Here is a 14,647-nt window from a genome sequence, read left to right as displayed (position 1 = left end):
TTAGTATTCCTAGTTCACGTTTGTATTACTAACTTATGTTAGCATTACTAGTTCACACTAGAATTACTAGTTCACATTAGCATTACTAGCTTACATTGGGATTGCTTTGTTGTCAGGTTGACTACTCACGTGACGGAAGAATTACTAAAGATAGGCAATTCAAAAATGGTAAAATGTAAAAAATAGCAACAAAAGCTTACATAAAAGTTTATTTTTCAAAAGAGAACATGCAGTCTACCATCACTGAAATGTGAACACAGAGCAATTATATCTAAAATCATACCTGATTTAAAATTTTGCAAATATTCTGTTTGAATATCCTTAAGTTGAAGTGAAAATAAATTAATCTTTACCAGGGATTTTTGTTTTGGTGCAAACTACTGATTTCAAAAATGTCAAATCTTATGGGATCTGTTATAAAATTTCAAGATTTCTATATATTTTTCTAAAAACTCAATAATTTGCTTGTTTTTGTTCACAGGTACTGTATCACTAATATCTTTGGCTATACTTTCATATGATCGTTATATTACAATCACCGGACTGACCGAAGCTGACAGGACAGACTACAGCAAAGCCTTGGCTTGGATTTCATTTTCTTGGATCTACTCATTGATGTGGACTTTGCCCCCTCTATTCGGATGGAGTAGCTATGGACCTGAGGGACCAGGAACCACATGTTCTGTGAACTGGTATTCAAGAGATGTTGTCAATGTGTCTTATATTGTGTGTCTCTTCATCTTCTGTCTGGTCATCCCCTTTCTGGTGATAGTATTCTGTTACGGAAAGATGCTATTGGCACTGAAGAAGGTAAGTCACACCATGTATTTTATTGTCCAGGACCCATCATGATACTACAGTACCAGCATTAAGAATGGCCTCAAGTAGAGGGCATGCTCAATTAGGCAATGGATTATGAGAAGGTGCTTTTTCCAGAGCTCCATTGTTGACAGCTATAGAACAACACCATTAATTTGGTAGAAATTGTTTTCCATTTGGTTTGCGTAAAACAGAATTAAGTTCAAGGGAAAAGTTCCACTTGGACAAAGTAGATAGGGAGAAACTCTTCATGTTGACTGAAGAGTTGAGAAGCAGAGGACAGCAATTTAAGACAACTGGCAAAATAAGCAATGGTGACATGAGGAAAATCTTTTTTACACAGCGAGTGGTTAGGATCTGGAATGCACTGGTGAGTGTGTGGTGGAGGCAAATTCAGTTGTGGATTTCAAAAGAGAATTGGATAATTATCTGAAGAGAAAAGAAATTGCAGGGCTATGGAGAAAAGGCAGGGAGCAGAGAGCTAGTATGGCCACAATGGTCTGAATGGTTTCCTTCTGTGCTGCACCCATTCTATGATTTTGCCTTTGGATTCTCCATCCATTACATTGAATGGGGCTAATTTTGACATTCAGTGATAGTGCGAATCGGGTGATAGTGTGAGTATATTCTGTGTAGGCGTGTGGGAATTAATTTTGACATTGTGTGAAAGTGTAAAGTGAATTGGCAGCCTATCTTGTATCTAATAGAAAAAAACAATTGTGAGAAATGTAAAACAGGCTACCAGTTGCTATCGCCCATTTTACACTACTGCCCAAAATCAAAATGATGCCCCAATGTGTGGAACGTGATGGGCGAGCAACTTGAGAAGTGGAAACATTATCCCAAGAATTTGCTATTGCTCTGTTATTGACTTGATATTCAATACACAAGGGGATATGAAAACTCAGTGATATACATTTCAAAACCCAGAGCAAGAAAGTTTCACACTACCAGGAAAGCATAGCAATATATCCAGCCAACAGTATGTTTCCCCAGGGTCAAGCAGCTCAGAATCAACTCATAGGCTGTTCCAAATGGTGCGACCTGTTTAGCTGTGCAAGAACAGGGACTGTGCCCAAAAAATTATTCATGTGCAAAACGCTGTTTTGATAGAATAAAGTGTTGTGCAAGTGCATGCAATATGTGGTACATGTGGTCTTGTTATAAAATGAATGGAGCTGCTCTGCAACACGATCAGCCCTCATTGCTGTGAATGGAACAGTCTGGAGTGAAGGGGACATAAAATGGCAGATTTCTGTTTGGATGGGAAATTTAACATTTTCGTAAAAAAATTAAGGAATATTTTTCTAATTTAATATACTTATGTAAAGATTGAGAAAGTATTATGAACTTTCCTTCAGTCGGAATGTATGACATAATTGAAGTCAGTGGGAGGGACAGAATTCAATGCTTGGAATAGCCTTGTGCCGCCTACAGTTATATTACATAACCACTATCAAGCCTCTGACAGTGAAAACCAGGCAGTCCACTCAGCCCATTGATGATCAGGAGAGCAGTTAGACAAATTGAGTTCTGATGAAAGCTCACAGACCTGAAACGCTAACTCTGCTTCTCTTTCCACAGATGCTGCCAGACCTACTGAGTATTTCCAGCACTTTCTGTTTTTATTTTAGGCAAACTGTTCCCATTTTCTGTTTGAGATGCTCTATGACTAACCGATAGATGGTATTCAATGGCCTGGATTTTGCAGTCAGCAGCAAAGCAAGGGCGCTTGCTGCTGACTTTGAAGTAAGCTGCCCGCAAAGATCTAGCAATGTCTGTGGTATGGTTTCCTCCTTTCCCAACAGCAGTTTAAATCTGGCTCCAAGTCAAAGAGATGTCTTGACATGCAGCAGCAGTGATGTCAGCAAGCTGGTAAGCAGCCAATCACATTGAAGTATTCATACACAAAACAAACCAGGAAGCTAAAAAACATTTGCTAGCCTTCACATTAAATTTAGTTTTTCTGTTAGCAAAATAAATGATGATCAATGGATTCAGATAGACGCTAAAAAAGGGGAAAAAAATCTTTTTAAAAATGTAAATTTTTTTGTCATAGTGGAGAAATTTGACATTCCACAAATATAAAATTGGCTTTTCAGGGCAAGTGAGAGTGTTTAGTAGTAATTATGAAGTTAATGTGCTGTTAAAAACCCAGTTAACTTCTTCAACAAGGTGTCACATTTTTGAGGGTTTTTACAGTGAGACTAACTGCTAAGTGAAAGAGTGGAAATTGATTTCCATTGATAGCAATCTGAAGAGCGAAGGGAACATGTCTTAACATTGCACCCTCTGGAGAAGCCTAGACTCACTGACAGCAACTTCTAGATTTCCACATGTGCAGAGTCTGGATTTAGCTGTCAGTTTCAGTGATGTAATGATGGCGAATCTGACCGTTTCACAGTCATTACCACTGCAAAATCCAGGCTGAAATGTTTTAAAGAAGAGCCACTTGCTGCTTTGTTATTTGCAGATAGCTTTGGATTTTCTTTGTAACAGATTGGGCTTGTTTTCAAAGGCATAGATGGTCAGTAACAAAATTACATCTCTTATCAGCTTCTGATACCTCTGGAGGCAACACTGTAATAAAAATGAATGGATACACTTGCCACTAGAGACAAGGAATACATTAAGTGTTGGTTTTGTTTCTTTAATCTAGTGGTAAAGTACTGTTGCTCTTGCTATTAACGGAGATGTAGTGAACATTGAACTAGGATGTAGTTAGCATAGGTGCTTATAATTTTTTTGAGACAAAATAATGCCCTGTTTTAGCAGTACTAAGAGTCGGATGAGTATACCTGTTTGCTATTTTTAAACGCTAAGATATTAATGAATATTAAACACAGCCACCTAGAATTTTCACTGAGGCAGTGTGGGGGTGTTCTCCAGCAGAAGAACTCCTTGGAGAAATTTCTCCTACTAAAGTTAGAGCAGGAGATTACGAGCATCCGATTGAAATTCAGGACTTGTCTGTCAATGCATAATCCTCCTCAACATACACTGCATTTAATCCTATACACACATATCTAGTTTAGAGAATTATATTCTCTCTTAGGCTTGGAGCTCTGCGAGGGTAAGACTACAAAGCCACCCCCCCCCCCCCCCCCCACCACCCCCCCAATTCTTCCGTACCCACCCAGCCCACACTCATTGTCCTGGGTCAGGGCTCATTGTTTATGTATGGCAGTCTCCCAGTGTGATTCCGACCTTGAAGAGGACTCTTGCCAGCACAAAGGCAGAGAATTCCAGTAGTGCTCCTGTGGGAACGCCACTGCAGAATTCATAGCGAGGGAGCTCAAAGGGGCAGAAGCTGCCTGAAGGTCTTTAGCAAGTAAGGCTTTGATATTAATCTGAAAGGAGCTCCTGAGCCGGGGTGTGGTGGGGGGTGGGGGTGGTGGTGGTGGGTGGTTGTGTGGGGTGGAATTGAATAGGAAAAACCGGAGAGGATAACTGAGCGGTTTGGAATCTGCAATTACAACTCGGTTATACCAATTAATTTTGACTTCCGGGCTTCACGTCTCTTCACAGCCACCTGGAATTTACACTGAGGCAGGGTGGGGTTGTTCTCCAGCAGAAGAACTCCTTGGAGAAATTTGGATAGAGAGAGGGAACATCAGCCCCTTCATCCTCCTTCATTTGCAATCTTCTCTAGTGCACAATTCTGTGCTGACTTCAACACACTGGCTGATGAGCACTGAATGGTGGCTCCAGACCGATCTCGGCACCTGAAGGGCATCTTCAACATTCCAAATAATTTGCTCGGTAACACCATTGGTGGTCATGTGGCTCTAATGAAACACTCCTCCGTCTCATCGGTGGGGATCAATTACAACGGTCATGAGCCAAGTTTGATGGTAATATTGTTCATCACCTATGAAGCACAGGTAAGTCTGCTCCCAGGGGAGAAAAAAGTCTTAGTTCCTGCTTCTGATCATTGCCCAGTGATCCCTGGGTTACAGAGAGAGAGAGGAAATCAGCAAGAGTTGCTCTCTCTTCCCCCAAATTTCTCACTTCCCCGCTCTTTCCTCAGTATGAATGCATCATGGCAGCTTCCAGGGATTCTGGCGCATCTGCATGAACTTCTCCTTGTGGTTGCATATTAGGGGCTGAATTTTGTGCAGCCGGCGGGGGACCTGACACTGGACTAGAAAGGTGAGTGGAACCCCGCCTCAGCCATTTTGGGGACCGCTGGCTACATTTAATGGTGCTCAGGCAATTAACTTCCCAATGCCAGGGTCTGTTATATGATTGCCTTTAAAAATGAGGTCCCTTTAAGATCTTAGCATGCTAATGAGCTAAGTACCAGGACATAGTCATATGAACTCAAAGCCAGAGTCACTCTGCAACTGCAACACCCAGAGTAAAGTTCTGTAAATAGTTTGCTCGGTACTGTATAATAGTTTAGCTGTAATAAACCTGTTCGAGATCTTCAATCAGCTGGACTCCATGCATCCCATTTATGTTGCATCAGACAACATAAAGAACTTGTTATATGGTGGCAGCTGTGGTGAGAAGACAAAGTCTAGCTTGAGGACCATGGGTAAAACAGCTTTGATAACGACCTTTCCTACAGCCACTGGAGAGAAAAGTCAAAAGAAATACTGGCCCAAAAAGAGGACAGAAGAAAGGACTTACCTCCAGCTGTAGAAGACACAGCAGAGAACAACAGGCTATAAGTAAATTGGGTGAGTCATTATTTTAAAAAAACAACTTTGAAGTGCTTGAAAGATTGTTTTATTCCAAAGACTCCGTTAAAAAAGGGGAATACCCGATTCTTCTCCCAGGCTGATTGAGGTCGGTGCCTTTACAGAAACCATCCAATAGCAGAAAGCGCAGGAAAACCCTGATCACTGCAGAGCCTTCATCCACACAGCCAAAGTTTAAAAAACTCATTAAATCACTCAAACCTGAAGAAGAGCTTTCAAGCAGCCACAGCTATAAAAATATCATTAAACCACTTGAGCATGAAGAATATAAACAGACACTTTAAAAAAGCTATTGAACTGCCTAATGAACAGCTGTGTAAATAGGTCAGCTTAAGTGCCGCAAAAAAATCTAAAAAAAAACAATTGAACTGCCTTATGAACAGCTGTGTGAACAGACAGGCTTAAGTGCTACAGCTAGTGCTGCAAGCAAGATAAACACAGAACACTATAAAACACCTGCTCCTCTCAATCCAAGCAGCTAGTCTGAATAACAGAGAGTTTCTTAAAAGGGAAACAATGCAGAGTCATAGGACAAATCTTAAAGCAAGTATTATGCAAAAGAACAGCAGAAAGATGGGTACCAAATTTCCCAGCATGAGCTTGAAGGCCATTGATAGCCTATCTGAATTCAAACTTTTCAAACAAAGAATGCAGTTATGCTTCACCAACTAAGTGATTGCCGAATGAGAAAAACAGGCTGTGAAAATATTAATAGTAGGTAGAAATGAGGGATTGCACAGAATCAATACCTCTAGCTTATCTGAAAAGGAACAGAAATATCCTGCAAAGATATGGAAAGTGCTCGAAGAGCAGCTCTAATTACGATTGAATTTTTGAATTCACCGCCTGGAATTGATGTTCTACAGGCAACAGCCACTGGCATCAATAGACCAGTATGTCAGTAGATGCCGTGGTAAGGGCAATGAATGTAACTTTCCACAAACTGAGCTGCCAGAGCGACTAATGGAGCTGGTCATTGTCTCAACACCCATTGAAGCATTTTAGAAAGCCCTCTTGGGGAAAAAGAAAGGTCACTGCATTACTGCACTGCTGGAAGGTGGCAGGAAATATGAAGCCATTGTAGCTGGACAACAGCATCTGCAAGCACTAGGTGCAGCCAATAGTATCGGTACAAAAGCCAAGTCAAAAAGAGCAAACAAGCTGTGTGGTAAGTGTGGTTTGTCCCACTCACCGCTAAATTGTCCTGAATTTCAAGAGCTGCGCAAGGCATGCAGTGCAAAAGGACACTGGGCCACCCATGCAAGAAATCTGGCTCCAAAGATGCAGCCATAAATCATAATAGGACACAAGCAAACAGAAGACAGGTACAGCAACAGGGCAACAACAGCAAGGAGAGCTCAAGTGACCTGCATAAATGCAAACCGATACATGAAGTCCACAGCAAAACGGACCTGAGACAAGACTCAGAGAGAAGCAATTCTCAGTCAAAAGATGAGAAGATATTTCACTTTGTGAACCTGACACATCATGTTGATGAAGTCAAATAACTGGAAGCTTTCGCCACTATTAACATCATGTACCCAAAGAAAGCTGGGAAACATACACTCAGGGTTACTATTAACACGGGCACCAGTGCAAGTATCCTACCAGTCCGAATCCTGAAGGATGTGTACCAGAGTCATGGAAATCAATGATACAACTGACAACTGCAAAGCTATCTGCAAACAACAGGTCACCCATTCCTTGCAATGGCACACTAACGATGTAATCCAGCTGTGGCAAGTTGGCATGGAAAGCACAAATATTCTACCTGGTAGACACGAGTGGACCAGCAGTGGCAGGACTACCAGCGGGTAAGGACGTCAACATCATCACCATCCATGAGGTCACCAAGGTACCCATTACAGCAGAAGAGACCAAGAGTACCCGCAATGAGTCAGTCCATGACCTACAACAAATGTACCCAGACAGGTTCAACGCCATTGGAAATTTCAAAGGCAATGCCATACTACACCTCAGAGAGGATGCAATTCCAGCAGTCAACCCTCCCAGAAAGTGCATTGTGCACATATAAGAAAAGCTTAAGAGTGAGTTAGATGACTTGGAATGCAATGGCATCATCCATCGTGAGCATCATTATACAGACTGGTGCATACTGAAGAAGGATGAAGCAATCAGAGTATGTCTAAATCTGAGGCATCTAACCTCTCCCTAAAGAGATGCCCCCACTAGATTCCAACATTAGAGGAATTGAATCCCAAGTTCACAGTAGCCAAATTCTTCTCCAAGTTGGATGCCAAACGTGGATATTGGTCGGTACACCTAGCTGAAGAATCTCAAGAAGTCACCACCTTCAGGACACCATTTGGAAGATATTGCTTCCAGAGACTAACCTTTGGCTTATCTGTCAGTCACGATCAGTTTCAGCAGCATATGGACAGAATTATAGAAAACGTGCCTGGCTGTATATGCATTGCGGTAATGGGCAAAACCAAAGAAGAACATGATCAAAATCTCCATTCACTGATGGCAGTAGCTCATCGTGAAGGGCTCGTTATTAACAGCAAGGAGTGTCGGGTGAACGTAAGTCAGATCAATTTCTTTGGCTCCATCTATTCCAGTTGCGGAATCCGTCCTGGCCCAGGCAAAATCGAAGATGTAAGGCATATGCCTACTCTACAAGACAAAGATCTACAGTGATACCTTGGATTTTTCAATTTCTTGGTGCTATATATTCAAAACTTCTCTGACAAAGCACCATCACTGAGAGAGCTCTTAAAGAAAGACACACCATTTGTATGGCAGGAAGACCATCAGTAGATGTTTGAGTCTCTCAAACAAGCATTGTCAGCAGAAATCTGTACCCTGCAGTAGTACTACGATCCAAGGAAGAAGACAATCCTGGAAGTCGATGCCTCACTGAAAGGGTTAGAAACATGCATCCTGCAGGATGGCAAATCAAGTGCATTTGGGTGCAAATGCTTAACCCCAGTACAATCCAATTCATAGAGCTGGTGTCTGGGATCACAAGGTTCCACACCTACCTGTTCAGTAAGCATCTCATGATGAAATTGACCAGAAACAACTGGAGATGATCTGGCACAAACCATTGACAAGCACACCACCTCGACTACAGCGACTCTTAGGTGATGCCTCTCGAGATACCGAGTTCATCCCTGTAAGGCCAAAAGCACCTGAGGTTTTCTGGCACCTCATTTACCATGTCAACATAAGAACATAAGAAATAGGAGCAGGAGTAGGCCATTTGGCCCCTCAAGCCTGCTCCGCCATTCAATAAGATCATGACTGATCTGCTCCAGACCTCAACCTCTCTTTCGTGCCAGCTACTCATAGCCCTCAACTCCCTGGTATTTCAAAAATCTATCCACCTCCTCTTTAAATACTTTCAGTGAACTAGCCTCCACAACTCTGTAGGGTAGAGAATTCCAAACATTCACTACCCTCTGAGAAAAGAAGTTCCTTCGCTTCTCAGTTTTAAATGAGTGTCCCCTTATTCTGTAACTATGTCCCCTAGTTTGAGATTCCCCCACTGGTGGAAACATCTTCTTAACATTTACGCTGTCAAGCCCCCTCAGAATCTTGTACGTTTCAATAAGCTCACCCCTCAATTTTCTAAACTCTAATGAATAAAGGCCTAACTTGTTTAGCCGTTCCTGATAAGGCAACCCCTTCATCCCAGGAATCAGCCTAGTGAATCTCTTTTGAACTGCCTCCAATGCCAGTATATCCTTTCTTAAATACGGGGACCAAAACTGTACACAGTATTCCAGGTGCGGCCTCACCAACAACCTGTACAGTTGTAACAAGACTTCCCTATTTTTAAACTCCAACCGCCTAGCAATAAAGGCCAAAATTCCATTTGCCTTCTTACTTACTTGCTGCACCTGCATGCTAACTTTTTGTGTTTCATGCACAAGAACACCCAAATCCCTCTGTGCTGCACTTTTTTGGAGTCTCTCTCCATTTAAATATAAGTCTACCTTTTGATTCTTCTTACCAAAGTGCATGACCTCACACTTTCCTACATTAAACTCCATCTGCCAAGTTTTTGCCCATTCACTCAACCTATCTATATCCCCTTGCAGATTCCTTATATCCTTATCACAACATGCCCTTCCACCTATTTTTGTATCGTCAGCAAATTTGGATAAATTACACTCTGCCTCCTCCTCCAAGTCATTAATATAGATAGTAAATAATTGAGGCCCTAGGACTGATCCTTGTGGCACTCCACTAGTTACATCTTTCCAACCTGAAAAAGATCCATTAAACCCGACTCTCTGTCTTCTGTGAGTTAATCAATCCTCAATCCATGCTAATACATTACGTCCAATACCGTGAGCCCCTATCTTGTGCAATAATCTTTTATGTGGCACCTTATCAAATGCCTTCTGGAAATCTAAATACATTACATCTATCGGTTCCCCTTTATCCACTCTGCTTGTTATATCCTCAAAGAACTCTAGCAAATTTGTCAAACATAATTTCCCTTTCACAAAACCATGTTGACTCTGTTTTATTGTGTTAAGCTTTTCTAAATGTCCTGCAATTTCTTCCTTAATAATGGACTCTAGCATTTTCCCAATGACTGATGTTAGGCTGACTGGCCTATAGTTTCCTACGATTTGTCTCCCTCCCTTCTTGAACAGGGGCATCACATTAGCGGTTTTCCAATCCCCTGGGATCCTCCTGGAATCCAGTGAGTTCTGGAATATTTCGACCAATACCTCCACTATCCCTGCAGACACTTCCTTTAAAACCCTTCGATGTAGGCCATCAGATCCTGGCAACTTGTCTGCATTTAGTCCCATTAGTTTATCAAATACTTTGTCTCTCGTGATAGAGACTGTTACAAGATCTTTCCTTCCATTAGCTCCTTGCTAATCTGATATCTGTTGGGTGTTTATAGTGTCCTCTACCATGAAGACCGATGCAAAATATTAGTTTAAATGATCTGCCATTTCCCCGTTATCAATTCTTCAATCGCATCGCCAAGGGTCCCAGGCTCACTTTAGTGACTCTCTTTCTTTTTATATACCCATAGAAGCTCTTGCTGTTTGTTTCTATATTTCTTGCTAATTTACTTTCATAATCAATTTTCTCCCTCTTTATTGGATTTTTAGTCATCTGCTGCTGTTTCCCAAAAAATTTCCAATCCTCTGGCCTACCATTAGTTTTAGCCACTTTGTATGCCTTAATTTTTGATTGGATACTCTCCTCGACTGCCTTTGTTAACCATGGGTGGTTCATCCTTCTCATCGTGTCCTTCTTCTTGACCGGGATAAATTTTTGCTGAGTGTTATGAAATATCTGCTTAAATGTCTGCCACTGCTCATCCACTAACCTTCCCCTTAGTCTATTTTCCCACCCCGCTTTAGACAACTCTTTCTTCATACCTCCATAATTACCCTGTTTCAGTTGATGACACTGGTTTGAGACCCAAGTTGCTCGCCCTCAAACTGATTTTGAAATTCTACCATGTTGTGATGGCTACCCCCTAGAGGATCCTTAACTATGATATCTACGATATGTCTTATTAATCCTACCACATTACACATTACTAGATCTAAAATAGCCTGTTCCCAGGTAGGTAGTGTCAGGCTAACCTTCTATGATGACTCTGCACAGGGCCTTCAGTTGTGGGTCATTGGCTGTTTCTGATTGTAGTTGGTCACATTTGTGCCGACCAAAATGCAATAAATTGATCGAGCACATCTTCCACCTCAATGTCCATGCTGTCTACCCATGCTGAGTACGACTTCGACGTCTGCCAGAACCCGGGTACTGAAATGGTCGGGTACACTGAGCAGATTGCCAAACCCAAGCAAGAATGAAGAAGTTCCACTGGATATACAAGTAGACAGTATGGACATTGAGGTGGAAGATGTGTTCAGATCGATTTATTGCATTTTGGTCAGCACAAATGTGACCAACTACAATCAGAAACAGCTAATGACCCGCAACTGAAGACACTGTGGAGAGTCATCATAGGAGGTTGGCCTGACATGATATATGAGGTGCCAGAAACTCTCAGATGCTATTGGCCTTACAGAGATGAACTTGGTATCGCGAGAGGTGTCACCTTCAAGGGAAAACAAATGATTGTGCCCAAAGCTCTGTGACAGGACATCTTGTCACAACTTCACCATGGCCAAAGGGGCATAGAGTGAACAAGACAACTGATATAAGTCACTGTTTGTTGGCCAAGGATCAACAGTGACATCGTAAGATTTGTGAGGATGTGCGAGGCATGCCAGAGACACCAGCCACAGTATCTTGAAGAACCTCTACACCGTCATGCGATTCTGTTAGACCCTTGGTGGAACATCGCCAGTGACCTATTTTCTGTTCATGGAGACAACCTTATCTAAGTCACTGATTATTTCTCAAAATTTCCAATTGTCAGACAGGTAAAAGACATTTCAAGTGCAGTCATCGTAGATACATTGAGTGCCATATTCAGTCTGTTCGTTGCACCTGAACAAATCATTTCTAACAATGGGCCACAGTATACAGGCAAACCTTTCAAGAATATGTGCACCAAATGGCGTGTAAACTTTGTGAAGTCCTCACCACATTACCCTAGATATAATAGTGTTGTCGAGTGAATGGTTCGCACAGTCAAAACACTTATCCTGAAGTGTAGGACAACAAAACAAGATTTTCATGTTGCCATGTTATACCTCAGAGCTACACTTATGGATATGAGCTTACCGTCACCAGCAGAGATCATGTTTGGCAGACAAGTGAGAATGACTCTGCCAAACCATCATCTGTCTAAATTCTCCGAGATGCAGGAGACACTGCTCGAAAAACAAGGGAGAATGAAGGTGGTACGTGACTGACACACAGGGGCAGAATGACCTCAGCTACACGTAGGACAAAACATTAGGGTCATACACCCCACAACGAGAGCATGGTTACCCGCAGAGGTATCCAAAGTGTGCAGTGAGCCCAGGTCCTATGAGATTACAAAATCTAATGGAGCAGTGTTGAGAAAGAACCAAAGCCAACTAAGAGAAGTGTGCAGTACTCCAATTGCACACAGCAGACTTGAAAGAACACACTCCAATGATGAGATCTTAGTATGCTAATGAGCTAAGTACCACAATGTAGTCATGTGACTCGAAACCAAAGTCACTCTGCAACTGTAACGCCCAGAGTAAGGTTCTGTAAATGGTTTGCTCTGTGCTGTACAATAGTTTCGCTGTAATAAGCCTGCTTGAGATCTTCAACCAACTGGACACCATCCATCTCATTTATGTTGCATCAGCCAACATAAAGAACTCATTACAGGGTCCCCATCCCTTTAAGGATGGGGAACCCATGTCCAAGAGCTGCCAGCCAATCAATGAGCCAGCAGCTCAGCAGCCCCAGTAGAGCCACCAGGAGCAGCCACAGACCCCCAGAGAAGAGATAAGTGGGGCGGCTTGTCTGGCAGGCCACAGCAAGGGATGGAGGGATGGGGGAGGTGTAGGTTGTTGAGGACAGTGGGTTAGTGTTGGTACAGGACTGGCCTTTACTGCCGGGGGCACTCTGTGGGCCACAGATTGCCCAAGCAGGAGGGCGTTCCCCACCAGCTCACACGGAGGCCATCTAGTGTTACTAGGCAAACACTCTACGAGGTGCAGGGCCCACACGCTGCTGGTAAAATGCCCGTAGTGGCAGGAAGTGGCCCTTAAGGGCCTCAATTAGCCTCTGGGCAGGAAGGCTGTCCTTGGCCTTCCCCACCCCTGACAATGTTGAAAGGCTTTGGGAAGGTGATGGGCATGCCACCCATCACCTTCCCTCGCAATTTTAGAGGCCCCCCGCCACCTTGCCCATCCCTAGAGAGCTGATAAAATTCATTAACACTGTGCATTGATGGCCAAAAGTCCATAATAACATCTGGTTGCTGTGGTGGTTCTCGAATTGCCACACAGTCAATGGCACCCTGTACTTGTGGGAATCTAGCCAGGGAAGCGAATCCGAGTGTATGTTTACTCTGGCTCTTGCCTTCGCTACGGAACAAGCTGTCAGTGACATGCCTCAGGCATTTATGTGCAACCAACTGGGAAAGGTTGAGGGCAGTGCTCACTTTCACAGCTACTGATGATACATGGTGAACAGCTCCAGCAGGGAGCACGTCTTCATGTAGGATGCTGCAACATGACACCCTCAGCCTGTGGAAGCACGACTCTTCTGAGAGGTCAAGGATGCTCAGCCTCAGTCTGTAAACCCTGTGACATGGGTAGTGCCTCCTGCAAACCTTGGCCCCTCTCCTGGGCACCTTCCTCCTGTGCATATGCTGCTCCCACCAATCATGTTGTCACTACACCTTCTGATGAGCTTGCATCTTCTGATCCAATATGCCTCCTATCTTTGTCAATTTGAAACCCTCAAAGGTTGTAAAAAAAAAGCTGTATCCACACAAGAACTCTCAACCAAACATTTGTCAGAAGGAACTGAGACACCAGCAGCAATAAGTGAGTTTTTATTCAGATGAGGCAATGACAAGTTTAAATACCCACCTGAAATGGTGTTCAATCGGGACTCTGTTTCACTGATCAGTTTTATGAGTCCAGGAGACCCAGCCTGCTCAAGTAAAATTTGGAGCCAAGTTAAAATCAATTTAAAGATATTGCATTAATGTCTCCTCAGGACGTTAATTGTGCCAATAGGTACACACCTACAACCAATTGGGAAATTGCCGACGTTAGGGTATTTTTCACCAGCATCCAAACACACCTTTGTTAAACCCAGAAGTTGCCATGTTGGAGTCTGGTTGTGGTCCTGGATGAAAAATCAAAAATATTCACTCCCCACCCCCTTTCCCAACCCAGCTATTCTTGGGGGTTAAAATTCCCTCCTAAGTCTCTGTGACCAACTGGAGGGAGAGTAGGCTGCTACAAGCCCCCTCTCTCCACTGGGGGACTCTGGGCTTCCACCTCTACTTCCTGGGGCCTACCATTATCCTGCAGATGGCAAAGCCAGGAAGTAGCAGTAACAGGGATGGAAAAGAAAAGATAGTGCACCTGGACCCAAGCTCATGCACCATCATTGCTATTTGCATGCAGCAGTCAACAAAGGTCCTGGTGGGAGAGGGAGGGAAATGCTGGTCAGGTGGTGAAGAGGGGGTAGGCCTCACCACACAATTTAAC

The 14,647-nt window shown here is 43.1% G+C and overlaps 1 protein-coding gene across 2 annotated transcripts in view; it reads left to right on the top strand.

Annotated features, from left to right (window-relative positions):
• The window catches only part of LOC137375223 (opsin-3-like), a 112,385-nt gene that overhangs the window by 35,587 nt on the left and 62,151 nt on the right, over nt 1–14,647 (top strand). For both annotated transcript variants that reach the window (XM_068042056.1, XM_068042057.1), the window contains one exon: nt 482–810. In XM_068042056.1, coding sequence (XP_067898157.1) covers nt 482–810 — 329 coding nt within the window. The remainder of the gene's footprint in view (nt 1–481; nt 811–14,647) is intronic.

The sequence above is a fragment of the Heterodontus francisci genome, chromosome 11, assembly GCF_036365525.1.
Source record: "Heterodontus francisci isolate sHetFra1 chromosome 11, sHetFra1.hap1, whole genome shotgun sequence".
Lineage (NCBI taxonomy): Eukaryota > Metazoa > Chordata > Chondrichthyes > Heterodontiformes > Heterodontidae > Heterodontus > Heterodontus francisci.
This window is presented reverse-complemented; position numbering and strand designations above follow the sequence as displayed.